The sequence below is a fragment of the Merops nubicus genome, unplaced genomic scaffold (genome assembly GCF_000691845.1).
Source record: "Merops nubicus isolate BGI_N331 unplaced genomic scaffold, ASM69184v1 scaffold5135, whole genome shotgun sequence".
Taxonomy (NCBI): Eukaryota; Metazoa; Chordata; class Aves; order Coraciiformes; family Meropidae; genus Merops; species Merops nubicus.
In genome coordinates this window covers 1,423-20,584 of record NW_008607477.1, presented here as the reverse complement: position 1 = coordinate 20,584, position 19,162 = coordinate 1,423, and the positions used below count along the sequence as shown (strand labels likewise).

The 19,162-nt window shown below is 42.7% G+C and overlaps 1 protein-coding gene across 1 annotated transcript; it reads right to left on the bottom strand.

The window, feature by feature from the left end:
* Positions 1-3,361: 3,361 nt before the first annotated feature.
* Positions 3,362-16,385, bottom strand: NDE1 (nudE neurodevelopment protein 1). Its single transcript, XM_008939938.1, has 8 exons — positions 16,263-16,385; positions 15,148-15,301; positions 11,449-11,597; positions 10,989-11,125; positions 9,725-9,904; positions 5,766-5,857; positions 4,598-4,734; positions 3,362-3,459 (listed from the first exon to the last, which is right to left on the bottom strand). The coding sequence occupies exons 1-8, from the start codon at positions 16,346-16,348 to the stop codon at positions 3,366-3,368; spliced, it is 1,029 nt and encodes a 342-aa protein (XP_008938186.1). The 5' UTR covers positions 16,349-16,385; the 3' UTR covers positions 3,362-3,365.
* Positions 16,386-19,162: the final 2,777 nt, after the last annotated feature.

Below are 19,162 nucleotides of genomic sequence, written 5' to 3'. Positions count from 1 at the left end.
CCCCTGATGCACCATTCACAAGGTGGAAGTACCTTTTTAATCACTTACTGAAAAATAAAATATCATTTGTTCAAATTGTCAACTGTTACAGTTTTATATGCACCATGGATGTGCTTACACACTAATAAAAGCCTATAAAAACTACCCCAGTGTTCTTGCGTATGGGTGTCACTTGGGTGCAATACAGCATGCTCAAAGGGGGATGCAGTAGAGCTTCTTTTGAACTCAAATACTTTAGAAAAAGTCATCTGTAATCATTGTAATAAAAAATCCCATATTGTACACTGAGCTGAACGTAAAATGACATGAAATAGAGACAGGTCTAATTAACCTCCCAGGCACATGGTGCCAACTGAGGTCCCCTAGGCTATATCCAAGGGTTGACAGACATGACAAGTCCTGCAGGAGATGCAGAGCAGCTGGAAAGCAGGGAAGGCCCTAAGTGTCTGTCCTTAGGCAACCAAGGCCACCCTTGAAGTCTGTATGTGTACAGATACTGCCAGCCAAAGCCTCTAAAGCAGGCTGAACAATTGGGACCAGCAGCCCACGCTGAATGCAGTGGCCCCAGCCAAGCTGTTCCACATGAAGGGATCAGCGCCGTTACTTCTTGGTTTTGGAGCGCTCCAACACAACAGCAGCCCACTGCAGGGAACTACCAGGACCTACCACAAACCCATGTAGCTCTATTAATTTCAGGAAGGAGCTAGCTTTGTGGTCACACTGGGGCAGTAGAGAGCCAGGCACAGCAAAGCCAGGTGCAGAATTGCTTTAAATCGAATGGGGAGCTTACTCCACCTCCTGGATCGCACAGCAAGTGAACTTTAAGCAGTGTGCCTGTAGGGAGAACCAGTCGTGCAAAAACATCCACCTTGAGAACTAATGCAATCATCTTCTAAATCTAAGTATTGTTCCAGAAAGCACAAAGATCATGAACTGCTGATTCAGACTACAAACCATTTAGCCAGCAGAACCAGAGCCCAAAGAATTGTCTCTGCTCATGAAAGAGTAAAGAAAGAGTTGAAATAAGAATCCATTTAGAGTGATTAAGATGACAAGCTACAGAAGAGGATGTTAGGAGCTGTAAGACTTGCTCAATCAGCCATGAAGCCCAGCTTTGTAAACACACAGCTTGTGAGGCTGCATGTGTGAGAACAAGGAGACCAAGGAATTCAAGACTTCATACAGACTGGTCTTAAAGCACCAATGCTTGGAGCAGAACCAGCAAACTGAACGTGGAGTCCTTCTAAAAGGAATTTGTCTAGAAAATTCATATACATAATGTTAGAGGCTGGTCCAACAGTTAGAGCATTGCCCTAACACTTTGAGAAACTTGGGTTCCAGCCCCTGCTGTGCAAATCTTGTGACAAAATAGGAAGTCACAGTTTCTTCAGTAACACTACAAAAAGCATCCTGCTGCAACAGTGGCCCAGCTGAAGTTCCTCCCCCCCCCAAAAAAAAAAAAGTTTCTCTGCACCATTACAGAAGTGATCACTCTGGACTACGTTATTTTGACAGTTCTCAGGAGCATATCCACACCTAGTCTGTCTAATTGTATCTGTAGTCACATTAATACTATATCTTTAACATATAATATTAGCACAGCCACAATTTTCCAGCTTTCTGCCTTATCTCAATGCTGTGTAACTGTCTGCAAGCCAAAGTGCTCGCCCAGCAGGCAAATTCTTGCAAAATAAAATGCAACTTGTCTTGACTGATCCTCCAGCCTACAATCTAGTGAACCCTAGTCCATGCCTCAGCACAGTAACAAAGCAGCTGATATGGTTCTGCTCCTGCCTTATAAAAGAGTGTCAACTCAGAGCTGAGAACAAAAATCATGTTAAAACAGCTAGAGTTGAAGATTTTAAGAGAGCACTGCCAATAATAGGCACTTTAACGCTCAGAGGTATCCCTAGCTATGGAAATACTTACATTCCTCAGGGTAGGAAAGCATGAGAAGAAGGATGTAGGAAAATCTTTGCATATGATTCAGCACTATAAACCATGTCTCTTTCAGCTTTATTGATCAGAAACAGATGAGAAACTGGTAGCAAAATTCTGTCATAAGCCACAGTGACAACTTGCAAAAAAATAATTCAAAATGAATCAACAACTAGCATTCAAAATATGCTTTATTCTGCTCCCCAGTCAAGCCAATTTTGTAGATGGCCTGAATAATAGGAACAATCTGTGGTTATTTCCTATTCCAAAGAAAAAAGATGCATCAGTGTGTTTTCACAGCATTTTCTTAAAAAAAAAAAAAAAACCAACAAAACTACACACACCAAACTCAGCCCATTTGTGCCTGTAAGAATTGTTTAGTCATTATTTTTGCATGTACAGGCTTCCATAAGGTACATTAATACTGTGACTGAACCTAATCCATTTAAAAAAAAAAAAAATAAAATGCAGTAATATCCTATAGAGAAAAAACAAAAAAGATTTAAAAATAATTCTCTATTCATATACACTTGTCTAGCATAAAGGACTTTTCAGGTTAAAAAAACATTTCTAGATCAGTAACAGCTGAAAATGTTCTTATAGAAAAAAAAGAAGAAAAATCACTAATACTCAAGGCACATTAATAAAGGGAGATTTGGAAAGCAGTAAACCTGATCTATTAGTGTATTAAAACTAAGAGCTTAAACAGGTCTCTCACTTCCTACAAAAGCCAGGCTTTATGGGCCAAAATATGGCAAAAAAAGATGTCTACATGGCTAAGCCAGTCCAAAAAATCTACCTTTATCTTAGCTCTGGGATCTCCCAAGTACTCTAAGCGTTAGGCATTCCTCCCTTTTAACTATGGCCTGTTCTTATTGGCAAATCATTGCTTACAAAACCATCTTATCACTACATAGGCAGGTTTCTTGTAGCAAGATTCTAACCAGCAAGCATACCACATAGTTGAGCAGCTTCCCCACAGAAATATAATTTTATCCACATAAAAACACTAATTTGTGTGACTGGAGCACACTAACACCCATGAGAGAAAGCCAGCACAACCAGAATTTAAGTGAGAACACCATGGTGCTGTATTAACATCAAAATCCAAAACCCAAGGAACTGCATAGAGAATACTGTACTGTCTCTGTTGCAGGCAGAGGGACAATGGCTTTGACTAGCAGTGCCAAAAGAAGCCACTTTCAAGGAGCTATTTAGAGTACCTGACATAGGAAGCAATTCTAAGTCCTGCACAGCTAGGCAGCATGCCTTTAGCACACTGGGCAAGGCCACTGGTGGCCAAACTTCTTGTTCAGTTCTCACCTACCCTGAGACTGCTGCCTGATTGCTCATTGATATTCTCTTTAAAACTGAAGTTGAAAGTGGTTTGGCTCCCCCCTCCCCTTTTCCAAAGCCAGCCAGGCTTTTCATAGCAGCATCTTGACAACACTTTGTGAGGGATGGGTCATAGCTCCTGGAATATTTGAAGGTCGTGTTCCAAACTCCAGGCGTTTCACTAACCTGCAAGTACAAAACAGAATTTAGTGCATTTCTTGCTCAGTGTCACTATCTTCAGAGTAACTGGTCACTTCCAGAGTACAGCACTCAGCTTGAGAAACCAACGGATAAAAGAATATCACTCTGAGTACTAAGTGAGCCTAAAACTTAACTGGGTTGAGTTTCCACTGTAACACAGGGCTTCATTTCCCTCTGAGTAGAGAGAAGCTGTTTCTTACAGGTGTTGGAATTTCAGTTCTAGCATTACAGAGGTAGATGTATAATCAGCTGCACCAATATGTAAATGTATGGCCCTTGAGGCTTTCTTGTACCAGCTTTCATGAGGTTTCCCCCCAGGCTGGGATAGCAAGTACAACGTGGTGCACACCTTCCACACAACTTTGGGCACTGGGTAACAGGACAAACCAATATTCCCAATGCAAGGGTCTAGCTGAATAATTAGGTTTGGAACAAACTGTACTATAGGCACTTAATTTATAGAGAATCTAAAGAATGTGCATTACAGGACTGGCACGGTTTAAGCAGACACTGAATTTGTGATAACCTTGCTGATTATTCTTCATTTGTTCATAATAAAAGGCAACCAAGCCTTTTTTCAAGCACCAGCTCAAGCGTTCAGACAAATTTATAAGTTGTGTCAGGTAACTTCCTGTCAGCTGCTCCCTGGAAACACATCTTAGCAACCATAAAGCACTGTGAGTGAACCCATTATTTGCCCTTTTCCAGTTCTCCCATAAATGAGAATCTTAACTGTGATAAGTGAAGTCCCTACATGCCATAATGTACCTTGTACAAGAACATAAAACACAAAAATTGAGCCAATAAGCAAGAGCTCCTCTATTGTACCTCATCCCATTTCAACACTGGTTTTATAATAAAACATATTATATTTGCTTTGAATTCATGGGTTTCAAAACTTGATTCCAGATAGCGTTCTCATTTCACCAGCTAGTGATTCTAAATTTTACACTGATCTGAAACATTAAAATCTTAACCCTGAATAAATAAGTTTCATATCTTTTGAAAACAAATCTATGTCTACCAAAACAATAATTCAATAACTAAATAGAACGGTACCAGTGACTAAGTTGTTGTCACCAACAATTCTCACTACGACACAAGAGTAGAAAACAGCACTCACCCTGTATCACACAGAGGCTGATGAGGACTCAGGCGTGTTTCAAGGACATCTCTGTTCATGCACATGGACACTGTGGTTCTGTTTGGAGACTGGTCATACATAAAGTTTCGGCAAGATGCAAGTTTGGACTCCAAAGCCTAATGTAAACACAGATGAGGCAAGCGTGTCAGATATCACACTTCTCTGTGTAAGACAGCATGTGACACGCCAAAACGGCATCAGGAGTGTTTGAGGGGAGGAGGAATGGCTTTGTCTCTTTTAGAATCAGTTGTCTAACAGAAGAACATGCTAGACCCTGGTGCCATGTGAGCTCTGAATTTTTTAAGAGGTGAAGGCAGTCATCTCTCTAAAGCTGAACCTCTGTTTCTGTAGAGGAGACAAAGGAGTTGATGCTGTTTACCAGGAGGAACACAAACTTCAGCTTCCTCAGGGAGATTCTGACATCTTTTGAGATTACTAAATGTTCATCTGAGCTATCTGTTTCCCTAAACACATCTTAGGTTGCATATAGCAGGTGGTACAGCTGAGGGAACTGAGCCACAGATACCCTATTCTCCATCACATGCTCCCATCCTAAATCACTCTACCTTTGTTCCTGGCTTACACTTCAGCTGTATCAGTTCTGCAGCTCAGCCCACCAGTAAGTCATGCAGATGCCTGTGCCAACACACCACTGGGGCACAAGGGAGAAAACAGAAGGAAATCATGGGATAACTCTTCCAGTATCAGCAGTACCTGAAATATCAAACTACAGCTTAACATGACACTAGGTGTCACTAAAAAGACTACTGGACTCTTAATGCAAGTTTCACCACAAGCCTTCTGGCCAGCAGGCATCAGTCTGCTTTCTTCTCTGCCTTTCATGGGAACAGATCCTTTCCTGATTTACTCATGCTGATTTATTCTTTCTGCACATGAACTTGAAGAAACCTGTAGAGGAAGATCTTATCCCCATATGGACAAGATCTTAGAATAGCAGAGCAGGATCCATCTTTATTTGGGTGTTGGTCAGAAACAAAGTCCCAGCCAAATTTCAAAGCCATGCTTAGCTAACTTGGGGGCAAGGCACAGTTTCCAGTCTCCCCTGAGCAGCAGCACAAATTGTGCTGGTTGTAGTTTCAGACAGTTCTATCTTTCCAAGAGCATTGGCTAGCAGGTAATCACTCACCCCCACTTTTCGCAGCAAGTCTCCCACAATGTTAAGTGCAGATATTCTTGCAGCAGGTGTGAGAGGAGTTGCACCATAACTGTCCTCGAGACCTGCAGGATGAGTTAAAGAAGGATACATGACTAACAAAAAAAAGAAGAACCCAAAAAAAATCTGATGCTAAAAGTCAGCAGATAACCTGACATACAGAGCAGAGGAAACATCAGTATCTTCACCTTGTATATCTTATCTCCAGATATTTCATATTCATTAGAAATATGAAACACTGTCTCCCTGAGACAGCTCAAGTTACACTGTCCTAAGCCGAAGTCTCTAGCTGTGCTGTGGTCTCAGTTTCTAGAGATCTGTTCTGCCAGATTACTTTGGGTTTCTGTTGCTGCAGTGGGACCACAGGGATGTGGCCTTCAAGAGGACCACTGTCTCTAATTGTACTAAAATCCTCCAAATCCCCTCACTTTTACAGAAGCATGAATTCCCCCACAAAACCTGCATAATTTTACATTAAGCACAACGAAACCCACAACCAAACTTTGCTAGTGCTCAGACCTACAGTATCAAATCACCAGAATGTGACACAACTCCCTGCATTTACGCATACACTTGAGCAGTTACACAAATTTCTGGCTTTGGACGTAAGTAGATGGAAGAGTTAGAAGCTTGAAATATTGAAATAATCATTGCTTACACAAAATAAGTAACTGGTATTGCTGACATGAAAGCAGTGATTTAGTACATTTAGTACAGACAGCTAAGGTGCCTTGTCAGTGTCCTGTTGTTCCAGAGTGAAAAGAAAGCCTCTCTCAAAGAGCACCTACTCTCACAGAGAAGCTAACTGAAGTAACACAGGTGTGACAAGGTCACAGAATGGTAGGGGTTAGAAAGGACCTCTGGGGATCTAGTCCAATCCCCCTGCTAAAGCAGGATTTATGGGTGTCCAGCTTGCTTAAATAATCTCTAACCCAATCTTCCTTGACCAGGGGAGAGTCTTCCTTCCTCCAACTTTCTCTCTTACCTCCAGGGACTGAGACTCCTGAGAGCTGGTCTTACCAGTAAAGACTGAAGCAAAGGCAGAATCCAGTAACTTCACTTTCTCTGTATTCTTGGTCACAAGGGCACCCACCTCATTCAGCAGCAGGCCCACATTTTCCTCAGTCTTCCTCTGACTACTGATGTACTTGAAGCCTTTCTTGTTGCCTTTTACATAATTTGCCAGATTTAATTCTAAGAGTGCCTTAATCTTCCTCATTTCATCCCTACATATGCTGGCAGCATTCCTATAGTCATCCCAAGTGGCCAGTCCCTTGTTCCACCTACTTCAAACTTCCTTCTTTCATTTAAGTTTTTCCAGAAGCTCCTTGTTCATCCATGCAGGTCCCTTGTCTCCTCTACTTGATTTTTTGCTCATAGGGATGTACCGATCTTAAGCTTGGAGGAAGTGGTGCTTGAATATTAACCAGCTCTCTTGAGCTCTCCTACCTTCTTGAATCCTAACACACAGGATTCCTCCAAGTATGTCTGTGAAAAGGCCAATGTTAGCTCTCCTTAGGTCCAGGGCTGCAATCCTACTTATTGCCCTGCTTCTTCCTCGCATGACCAACTCCATCATCTCATGGTCAATGCAGCCAAGGCTGCCCCCAACCTTCACATCCCCAACCACACCTTGTTCGTTAGTACAAGGTCCAGCAGCACACCTCTCCTCATTGGCTCCTCCACCACCTGTGTCACAGAGTTATCAACAATGCCCTGCGGGAACCTTTTGGACTATGTGTGCCCCACTGCGTGGCCTTTCCAGCAAATATAGAGTGGTTTAAGTCCCCCATGAGAAGCAGCACATGTGATCGTGAGGCCACTTTCAGTTGTCTGTAGAAGGCCTCATCAACTTCTTCTCCTGTATTAGGTGGCCTATAGTAAACCCCTACAACAGTATTACCCATATTATCCTGACCATTAATTCTTACCCATAAAGTTTCAACATGTTCTTCATCCTCCCTAGGCAGAGCTCGGTATGTTCCAGTTGTGCTCTCACATAAAATACTAACTCCACCACCCTGCCTTGCTGGTCTGTCTTTCCTGAAAAGTGCATAGCCGTCCATGACAGCATTCCAGTCATGTGAGCCATCCTACATCTGTAATTGCAATGAGATCATGGCCCTGTGACCACACAGATCTCTAGTTCTTCCTGTTTGTTCCCCATGCTGCATGCGTTGATGCACAGGTATTTCAGAGACTTAGTCAAGGTGGTTTCGCTAGAGCAGTGCAAACTCCACCATAGCCATACACATCCTTGAAGTCACTGACCTTCTGGCTCTCCTCTTGGAAGGCAGCTAAGGAGCACCTGTCACTGCTTTGGTTGGCCTGGCTTATTCCCCAGCTGGATGAGACTGCATGAGCACTGTCATCTTGTGACCCCTTCCCCCAGGTCCTTCAGTTTAAAGCCTGCCTCACCAAGTTGGCCAGCCTTCTGCCAAAGATTCCATTGGCTCGAGACAGGTGTATTCCATTCCTCCCTAACAGGTTATAGTCATCAAACAATGTTCTATTGTCACAAAATCCAAACCCTGTGTTTTTCACTTGGACCATCAGGACTTTATAGTCTTCCTTGATTCTGTCCAGGTGCTGGCTCACAGTGTTACTCATGCCTACATGGAGGAGTAACAGTGGATAGCAGATGGTTCTCTTGACAAATTGTGACGCCTTCTTGGCAGTGTCTCAGATCTTAGCTCCTAGGAGGCAGCAAACCTCTCATGATTCCCTGTCAGGTCAGCAGATGGACACCTCAGTGCCCTTTAACACAGTCACCCACTATGAGCACATATGGCTTCTTTTTATGGTATCCACACGCTGCCGGTGAAGTTTCTCCATGCAGAGCTTGCTCAGGGGCGTCTATGGACGTTAACGCTTCATATATGGTTTTGGTGGTGACGTTAGAAGGTGGAGCATGAAGCAGAGTCCTGTTTTTTTTGGGCTACCAGGGTCCAAGGTGCCTCTTACTCAGTAGTGTCCACTACAGGAACATGGTTTTGAAACCACCTATCTCTGTCACAGCGTCTCTAATGCTGCATACCCTTATGATTGTTTCTTGCAACTCTGTCACCTGGTGTAACAGATCATCCACCTGCACACACCTTTGGCAGACCTTTACATGTGGAGAAGGGTCTATGCACTCATTGAAGCCTACTGCCTGTGCTGAATTATCCTCCCTGTTCAGGTCTGAGCAGGTATGTCAGACTTCTCAGGGGATTTTTCCACAGGAACACTGGTTTTACCTCTGAAGTGAGCACCCACCATTTTGGCAGAGACCTAGAGCACTTGCCTGGGCTGTGGATCTACAAGACAGATGCAGAGACCTCCCTGTGGGCCTTCCTGCAGGGACTTGTGTGCCATGCCATTCTGTGTCATGCCCATACCATGCCCTGACACCAGCAGGGGCCTTGAAATCTTCTGCTGCTGCCCCTGGCAATGCCCCCAGCCACGTTAGCCTCTCAGCCTCAACAAGAGCTGCTGGCTCCTGGGGGAGTCTCTCTGCTGCTCCTCAGGTTTCTCTGGCTCCAGGAATCCCTCCATCCCCCTCCATCTAGTGCCCAGCCACAGAACTTGCCATTGCCACTGTGTTCTTTGCCCACTGAGCAAGAAGACCACACTTAAATTTTTAAAATCCTTCCTCTAAAGGAGGAACACATCTCTGGGACAGTTGTGAACCAATATCACAGTCCAAACAGCTCATTTTGTCCCTCACAATTATTATTACTGGATAGTTCAAGTCAAATGGAAAAGAATAGCCTATGAACAAACCCCCAAAAAAATCACAGCCTATGAATACTGAGACCACAGTGACTGGACTTAGGCATATTTAACTGAAACACTCAACTCTGCTCCCTTCTCATTCCTCCTTTATCCAGAAACTGTAGTAAAAACAAGAGCATCAAATAGTATTTCTGTGCTGGTTCCCTGTTGGTCACCTCTCCTAAATGTCGTGGGGGTGGGTATGTTGACGTTGGGTGCCCGGTGCACTGAGGGAGTTGAAGGCACAGATAAGGATGCTTGAACTGCAGTGTCTGTTCTTTCAGTTTCCAGGGTAGTTTGCATGGGCGTTTTGGGTTTCTCCTGCTTCTGTTGCACTGCAAGCTCTTGTCGTAGATCTACAAATGAAGCAACACAGAGCAAGCCTTTGGAATACATATCCACCAAGACAAAAACCCGTGAGAATGTTTTGCTCAAAAGACAGTTGTCCTTGTGGAATAAAGTCACTTACCCTTGTAAATTTTATTCAAGGCATATGTTCAACATCTGGGTGACCACTAAAGGCTTTGCTAGGATTGCGGCTCAAGATGCTTTTGTACTATTAGTTCAGTTGCTATTATCTGGCTTTAATTTTCATACCCTTTTCACAGGGCTCCCTTTGAGGCAGGAAATTAACTCCTTTCCAAATGTTACAAGCTGGCAAGCAGAGGCACATCGAGACTGAGGCTAGGCAACTTGGCACACCTTGACTACATTCCATCTCCCTGACAGATTGAGGCCCTACCTGTTGTATCCTTTTCTCTACTACTCTGGTTTCCACATGATGGAAACCTGAGCTGAGGCCCGGCAGAAGCCACACTATTATCTAGCCAAGGGATAGAGCACTTGTGTCTCACAGCCTGGCTGTACCTTACAGAAACCACTCAAGGACACAGCATCCAAGCAGACCTGAAAATAGAAGGTTTTTTTCCATCTCCATGGTCTCTCTCTTCTCACCCAGCCTTTGACAGATATCAAAACACTAGCACGTGAGGCTGTTCAAAGGTAACCAGAAGTCAGTCACAGCCCTCCAGTTTTACTGCCCCATTAGTATTCCATTTGCTCTGCTTTTGACAGACCAGGAAATGAGAAGGTTAATGGTTATTAAAGCTGACCTTTATGGTTACAGGAAGCCAGACCACCACATACTCCAGCTGGACTGGCTTTTAACCCCCTGAGTCCCTGAAACATCACTACACATTAGAAGGCTGGAAGAGACTTTTGCTTCTGTCAGCTGCTCTGGAACAAGGTCAGGAGTTCAAGGATTGGTAGGTAACAGTCTTGAAGCTTCCCCATTTGCTTCTACATTTCAGATAGCAGCTTTTAAAAATGTAAACTTAAAAGACAGTTAAAAGGCAAGCTCTAAGATATATGGAGATGACTGAGTAGCTACAAGCCAGGTGAGAAAGGCAAAGACACAAATAAACCTCTAGCTAGTCTAACCTCTGGCTTCGTCTTTCAGGCGCTGCACAGACTCCAGAAGGTTTTCTTTCTCATCCAGCTCACTCTCCAGAAAGGCATTTCTTTCAATAGCCTGGTTTAAACGCTGTTCAAAGTCCTCCAGAGACATTATAGTGGCTCTGAAAAAGAGTGCACAAGGTATCAAAACCAGATCCTTCAAGCACATACAGGAACTCCATCACAAAAAAGGGATAATGTGTTTTGGTGTTGTTTTATTATCTTTTATTTTAGCTTGTAAGGTATGAAAGAATGCACTGCGGGGAGCAGAAGGAAAAAAAAAATTATCACATTTCCCATCTGCCACAAACCTCTGCACCACAATCATCACCTAAGTGATGTCAGAACAGCAGCGGCAAGGAGCACAGCGTCACAAACAGCTCAGTGAAACCAAGTTCACAGGACAGAACAGAGGTGGAAAAAGAAAACACAGATGGTGGGTCACCTTTTTGCTCTTTCCAAGTCATCATTTGCTTGCTCGAGTTCTCGAATGTATTTCTGAAGTTGATCTTTTATAGCTGTTGTCTGTGCCAAGTCATCTTCCAGTGCAGAGATTTGCCTGTATCCTTCTGAATGCTGCTTTTCAATCTTCTCCTAATCAAAAGCAAATCAAACAGCATATGAGGAATTTCACAATGCCTGTGCGCTCTCTCTGGCATAGTCTGAGCCCCTTTAAAGGCACAGGCAGGGACTGTGAAGTTCTTTGAGAAACATCACCTTACATACAGTAAAATGGCAACAAAGCCAATTGCTCACATACTTCTGGGCTGCCAGCAGACAAGAGCTCTTCCTGTCACTCCTCATTCAAAGACAGTGCTGAGGAGGAGTTCCTGATATCCACAGCACATGGCTGTCCCTTGCTCTTCCAGGCTTCGTATAATTTCTGAGGCCCAAGAGCTTTAGCAACACACGAGGCAGGATGCAAGAGAAGCCATTTATTTTCAACTCTAATAAAAAGTCAAACAGTAATTTGGAACCTAAAGAAAAAAAGAACCATCCAAGTGTGACACTGTTGCATACTGCTCTGAAAGCAGCAGGACTGTCCACTGCCCCTGTAGTCCTATTAGTCCAAAGAAGGTTCAGAGTTCTAGATCACAAAACATTTCAGGTGCAGTTATCCAACATGCCTTGGATGTGAACCTAAAACAGTCTCCCTTGACAGCATGTACATAAAGGTACATTTAAGAGAGGCACAGGCAGGGAGGAAGGTTTAGGTTTGCCATCAAATATCTCTCTCCTGCTACTGCTGCTATATGCGGAGTTAGCTCCACATCATGTGATGGGGAAAGCTTCACAGCACAGTGTCTACTGCAATGCTTTACACTCCACCACCTTGCTATCAGACCATTTCAACATGCCAGAGATTTTTCTGAAACTCTGAGATTGCTATAAGAAGCACTTCTGCAGTGCTTTCTCCATCCAGAATTCAAGTACAGCACCCTCAAAGTTAGTGAAAACAAACTTGTGCACTGGGTTTTGAAAACAATGGTGCATATTTACCACGGCTGATAATTTGAAGACTGCTATTTTAGCACATGAAATGCATAGACAAGGAGGAAAGAGATAAAGAGATACCCATTCTGAATTAAGGAATTCTTATTTGGTTACCATGTGATGACACTGCCACAATTCCCAATATGTAAAGCGTAGTTACATGCTATTGGAGCAGCTCTGCTGTGAGGACAGGCTGAGGGAGTTGGGGCTGTTCAGCCTGGAGAAGAGAAGGCTCCGGGGGGACCTTATAGCAACCTTCCAATACCTGAGAGGGGCGTAAAGGAAAGCAGGGGAGGGACTATTCACAAGGGTCTGTAGTGACAGGACAAGGGGCAATGGCTTTAAGCTAGAAAAGGGTAGATTCAGGTTAGATGTTAGGAAAAAGTTCTTCAGTATGAGGGTGATAGACCAATGGAACAGGTTGCCCAGACAGGTGGTGGAGGCCCCATCCCTGGGCACATTCAAGATCAGGCTGGATGAAGCTCTGAGTATCTTGATCTAGTTGGAGATGTCCTTGCTTATGGTGGGGGGGTTGGCTAGATGACCTTTGGAGGTCCCTTCCAGTCCAGACATTCTATGCTGAATTTAACGGCACCCAAGCTCTAAGAGGCAGATTACTTCCACGTAGCTTTTCAGGACTCACTAAAATAAACTTCCAGAGCATTTTTTCCATTTATTTTTAGGCAGTGTGAACACCAGTGTCTGAGGGTATATAGAGAACACATACAAAAGGCTGCTAAGCTCAACACCACAAAATGTGTGGGCCTGGCAAAGTTCACCAGTGTTGACCTAGATGCAGACATCAACCCTTGATGGGGTCAGTTAACACCACTGCTCAGTAGCTTCATGAGTTTAATGCTTTGCTCTTGAACTGATTCATATAAAAGGCCAGAACTGAAAGGTCTGAGTCTTTGTTTTTAGCCAATTGTGATAAACTATCAGCTGATCTGGCCATCAATGGAGTCTCTGTTCCTTCACTGCAAGCTGTTACTGCAGTTTTCAGGGTGCATGAATAGCCAATTGTTAAAAGGTTTGTTTCAAGCAGAACGTTTTAATAGTCTATCTACTGTGAGGAATAATTTAAGGTTTTCTACAAAGTCCTCTAGTTTTTAGGTTGTATTTTGTTTCCTACTGTTTTCATTCTTAACTACTTTAATTGGTTCATTGTTGTCTCCTCATCTTAGGCTCCTCTGGAGAAAGAAAATAGTCCACACCCTCCTCAATTAAATGAGCTACAAGTTGTATTTTTGCCAAACTTATGCCTTCTCCTTGAACCCATCACCTTCCATGGGTTTACATGGCTACACAGAACAGCAGACCAATAAATACTCCGTACAACATGCAGAGCATTTAATACTGGTAAGGCACTAATACAACAACAGGGACGAGTGGAAGATAAATACAGTGTAACAAGCTTTGGAAGTTTTGCTATCAAAGAGCAGGACCGCAAAGTTGGTGCTAGAGGGACAGGAGATCTGTCTGGAACAGAAGAGTATTTCCTTAAGACTAATTTCAACAACAGTTGAGACAAAATGCATTGCAAACCCAGATTAATCCAACAATTAATCAGTTATACAAATATCTTCACTCCAGTTAGCTCATTATTGCATACAACTAAGTAGGAGAAGTATAATTAAATTAATCCTTACTTCACGGATATTGACCTAGCTCTACAAAACAGTGTTATATTTCTTGGGTGACCATACCTTACTTTTAAGTAAAAGGCCAACAAGAGCAAATTTTAACAAGGCACATCAATTTCAGTGACTTTTTTTTTCCATTTAAGAAGACTTACCAGTATTTCCTAAACCTGTCAACCAGCACAGGGTACTAGCAGCATCTTTACTGAGGCTGGCATGAGGCAAACTCACCATTCTTCATACTCTAGATAGCTTCATTATTTCTTAACTCATTCTGGGTAAATGTTCAACCTTAATAAGTTCATATCCTTCATGTTTTATAATTATGAAAGTTAATGCTTTTCATTTGGCTCTTAGTTTCACAGAATGCTAACCAAGTGTAAAGAGGATAAATTATTTTTCCCCAAGTACAGACAGATTCACTAATGAAACCAGGACTGAAGCTGGTTTATGCTTCTCAGCTTCGTGCATTACCCACCAGCTGCTGCTTCCCAGCTTACCTGGAATGCCAGAATAAATACACAACTATGTAAAAAAGGGGTTCAAACTACTGGATTTTCTTATATAATGCAAGAACAGAGCTGGAATGTTTGTATTTTGATTGTTCTGCAGCATTATCTGTCTGTGCACCATGCAGACAGCAAGAAAGCTGTGAACAAAAGCACTAAGTAGATGGAAGAATGAACAAAACAGCAGCTCTGTTACATTCATGTTTACTCTCTACTCTACCGCAAACAATTTTCTCCTGTCTCAAAATCTACCCTGACACAGCCACGAACATGCAAATGTGGGTTCAGGAACACTATCAATGTACCCAGTACCACCAACGCAGACAACAGATTGGTACTTCTTAATTTCTCAATACCTTTTTTTTTTTATTGGGGGGGAAGGGGGAGGAATTTTTCATTCCGTTTCTTTGCAATGCTGAAGGCCCCTGTCCACAAGGCAAGCTGAATCTGTCTCATTCACCTTTGCCCTTGACAGACAGTGTTTGCCTCATGCACTCTTACTTTAACTGACTCCAGCTCCACCCGCAGACGATTGTTTTCGGACAGAAGGTCCCTGTTCCTGGACTCCATTTGCTGCAGCTGAGTCTCCAGCTCCGCTTCATACTCTCGACTCCCCTCCTGGAACTCGCGCAGTTCCTCCTGGGTGTTCTCAGCACTAAAGAGCAATTCCAGCAACAGAATTCATCATAAGGAACAAGGGAAAAATTATCACTTGTACACTCCAGCTAAAAAAAAAAAAAATAACTACTGCCTTCAACGTAAAAGGCTCTATGCCCTTCTTCAATATAAACACGCAATAGGAACAGAGGACCATATGCAAATGTTTTCCTGTCAAGCATTGAAAGCTACTTCATCAGGAACTGATAAATAAATGAAAAATAGCCCAAAGAGAAAAATCCCAAAGTCTGTCTTTACACTATAGATGTTGAGGACATGTGGAGTCTCTTGTTCACTGCCATCTGCATATTTATTATTAAATTCAGTTATTTATTCTGAAATATGAACAAAGCTATTTTCCATGAGCAATAAAAAGAAAGAAAAAGAAAGATGTACAGAAAGATATAATAATATCTTAAAATAATTCTATTGAAATAATCCTCCAGCAAGCTAAACAAACACTGAAATATCTGAAAACCTGGTCTAAGACTCATTAATATCAGCATCTAAAAATTCAGATTTTTTTTCACCCTTTACTCCATTTAGAGCAACACACTGAGCTAAAGGGAAGAGCCAAGTATGTCCATTATCAGCCAAGGATTATCCTGCATATACATGCTGTCAAATCATTCTCGATCCACACAGAGCTATGAAGAGTGAACAGCAGCATCCCTCTCTTTGCAATAGCCTGTATCACCCAGCCCCAACACGGTTCTGCAGGGAGTTATGCTTATCCAGGCCGCTGTCAGAGGCACAATTTCAGCACACACACTCCTGCTAAAACCACAGCAGCACAGATTCACTGCTCAAATGAGCATGAAGGACTCCAGGCTGCCATAGTTTATGCAGAAGCATTGCTACTGCTACCACTCAAGACAGCTGAACCACCTTGAATTTACCCCCTTATGTGGTGCTATCTATGTCTGCATGCAGTGTGATGCACTCCACCATTCCCTTACCACTGCTTGTATTTCATAGCTAGTTCTTTCCAGTATCTGGTTTCCTCTTCCAATGAGCTGAAGTGATGTCCTTCTGTGTCCTCCATGGTAAGTCCTCCAAGTTTAAAACTCCTGTTTCATTTTCACCCTTGGAAAATTAAAGGATCAAGCATAAGAACTAATGCCACGAGTTACCTCAGTACTTTTTGCTGCAGCATAGTGCAGCCCTCCTCCCAGGAAGTCACTGCACACCTAGAGACCAAACTAAAGACCAGCCTTGACAGGGCTCTGTCACATACACAGTCAATGTGAAAGAATCCCTACTGAGTAATCAGGTCCCTTTCCCAAGTTCTCCCAAGGCTGCTGCATGCTTACACATCCCCAGCAGTGAGCACCTTCCCCACCCTCAGACTACACAGCACAGAGCACCAACTTTCAAACTTAAGCTATGCCAAGGCACACAGAAAACCAGTGATAGAGAAGACATCTCAGGCACAACTTCAGCTCCAAGGACAGTGTAATGAAGGTAAATTTCAACTAACTTAAAGACACCATGAGATTAAAGAGAAACTTCAAAAAGACACAGAAAATGTACTCAAGACACTAATTGCCTGTGTTAACATTTCCAGAAACACCTAAGCCTTTTATGGACATAACTGATGAACATATGAAAAATGTCTCTCTAGGTCAACACAGGCGAAGCCACCGAACTTCAAACCTGAACTATCACAACCCATGTACAACTGTCCGCACAATATAACTGGAGACCTCAGAGCCACAGGAGAAGTAAGCCCCAACAGCTCCCAGGAAGTCTGGATAAAAGCTCCACAGAGGTTTTAGTGGGATACGACCTGGCTGGACCAGGTATACAGATAGATTGCAGCATTCCAGTGAGCAATCCAGCTGTCCTTCTGCCAGCATAAACCCAGTCACAAGACATAGTCCCAAACAGGAATGACGCATTGAAGAGCCACAAGTGAATCAAGAACCTCAAGCTGGTCACTCCTGCTTTAAGACTTAAGTAACTAGACACCACAATTAAATGCCCTCTGATGTGCATGACGCATTTTATTAAACAGGTCACTAGCAAATATAGTTTTATATGAGTTAGTCTTGACAATGGAGAAACATCAAACCTCTCCTTCTGGATAACCTGTTTGTGTCCAACCCTTGTAAGTTTCTTAACACAAAATGTCAGTTACACAAAGCTACACATATTCCTTCTAACAAATAAAACCACTGTGTGACCTGCTGACACACTATCAGCAAGAAGTCTCAAGGCTGTTGCTTTTTGTGTGTATTTACAGAAGTATGCACTGGGAAAAAAGCATGCAAGTAAGGAGAAGTGATTTTCTAAATAGCACCCTTGACCACTGAAAAGAAAATGACAACCAAGCTTCATTAACATTCTTTACCTAGGATAGTTTACAACACAACTAATCTATTATTTGCAAGCATACTGCAAGTGCCTTTGATGTTAATGAGTGTGTCCATAGGCTCAAGGCACCGTATACACACCCCCCCAAACCTTGCTGCAAACTTGTGAAGAAAAAAAAAAATTTTTCTCTTTTACAGATGAGTGACAGGGAGGGAGGATCAGACAGAAAGAAGTAATGCAGGTGCAGGGAGAAACCAAGAAGGACCAGCACCCACTACTGTGGTCAAAGGGCTCCAGAGAACACGAGCCAGAACCTCCTTTAGATGGCTATTTTCCACCACACAATCAATAGGAAGTTCCCATATTTCTTCAAGAACAGAGATTCCACCCAGGGTATGCCTGGTTCTGCTACACAAATTAAAATATATTTCAGAATTCTTCTGACACAGGCATTACGATAAATCCCGTATCTGTGTCCAGTCAACAAAAACAAGTCAGCCAAGATAAAGATGGAGTGCAAGATATCTTGCTCCCAAAAAAACACAGCTCCCATTGGCCTCTAAAGCTTGAACATGCCCATATCTTGCTCTCACTTGTGTTTTTACAGCTGTGCTTCAGAAGGGCTAAAAGAATATACTAACCTGCATTTTTTTTATATTGCATGGTCACACACAAAACTTCCCCCAGCTGAGCCACAACTTTAATGAGAGTTCCACATAACCTTGATAACTTTCACAGAAGCATAAAGATGCTGTCCAATGTCTACATGTCTTTGTAAACATGAGATTATGAACCCACTAAGGATGTTATCCATTAAGAGAACACTGTTTCATAATTATCACTACTAAATTATAATTTGTAATCTAAAATTGTTAAATTGCAAATATATGGAAGGACTGAAGACCTATACTTATTCCACAGAGATGACAACACGGCAAAGATCGTTTCACTACTTTCCCATGCCACAGGCACATGCTTTTTTGTCCACAACACACAGATGACATATTAGTTCCTTGTACACCCTGCACTACATCTTAGCTCACAGGGGTTTTCAAACTAACCAAAGATGCAAGACACAAAGCTAAACTGAAAAGAAAATTTGAAAGGTTAGCACAAATTATTAAAGCTTTTTATTTTATGAAATTTGTTTCAACAAAAAAGAACCCCCACAGAGATCTTTTTAAACTGTAGAAAGGGTAGGGGTTTCTTTGACTTTGTTTTCCCCCTGCTGCCTTCTCTCCTTGACTTTTAACAGCTTGGAAACAGTGTGCAAAATGCCTAGAGAGCAATTAATTAAATCAGTTAGGGACTCCTGATTGTGTAGGCTCACTACAAAATGATGGAGGGTGAGGGGTTGGAGGTTTTAGCAATGTTTTGTTAAACATTTGCAAACATGGAGAAAAACAAGGGAGAAAGTCACAGTCTATAGCAGGCACACACTGGCTGCACCTTACTTGTTCTCACACACACGAAGCCAGAAATGGCATCTGGCCAGACTTCAAGCATGCAAGCAGCACAAGTCCTGGCCACAGGCATCACAGAC

Coding starts and splice junctions, on each gene's coding strand:
- NDE1 (XM_008939938.1), bottom strand. CDS start 16,348: ATGGAGGACACAGAAGGACATCACTTCAGCTCATTGGAAGAGGAAACC. Junction 5,858..9,724: donor CCCCACGACATTTAGGAGAG/GTGACCAACAGG, acceptor CTCATCCTGCAG/GTCTCGAGGACAGTTATGGT. Junction 3,460..4,597: donor CAGCCTCTGTGTGATACAGG/GTGAGTGCTGTT, acceptor TTGTACTTGCAG/GTTAGTGAAACGCCTGGAGT.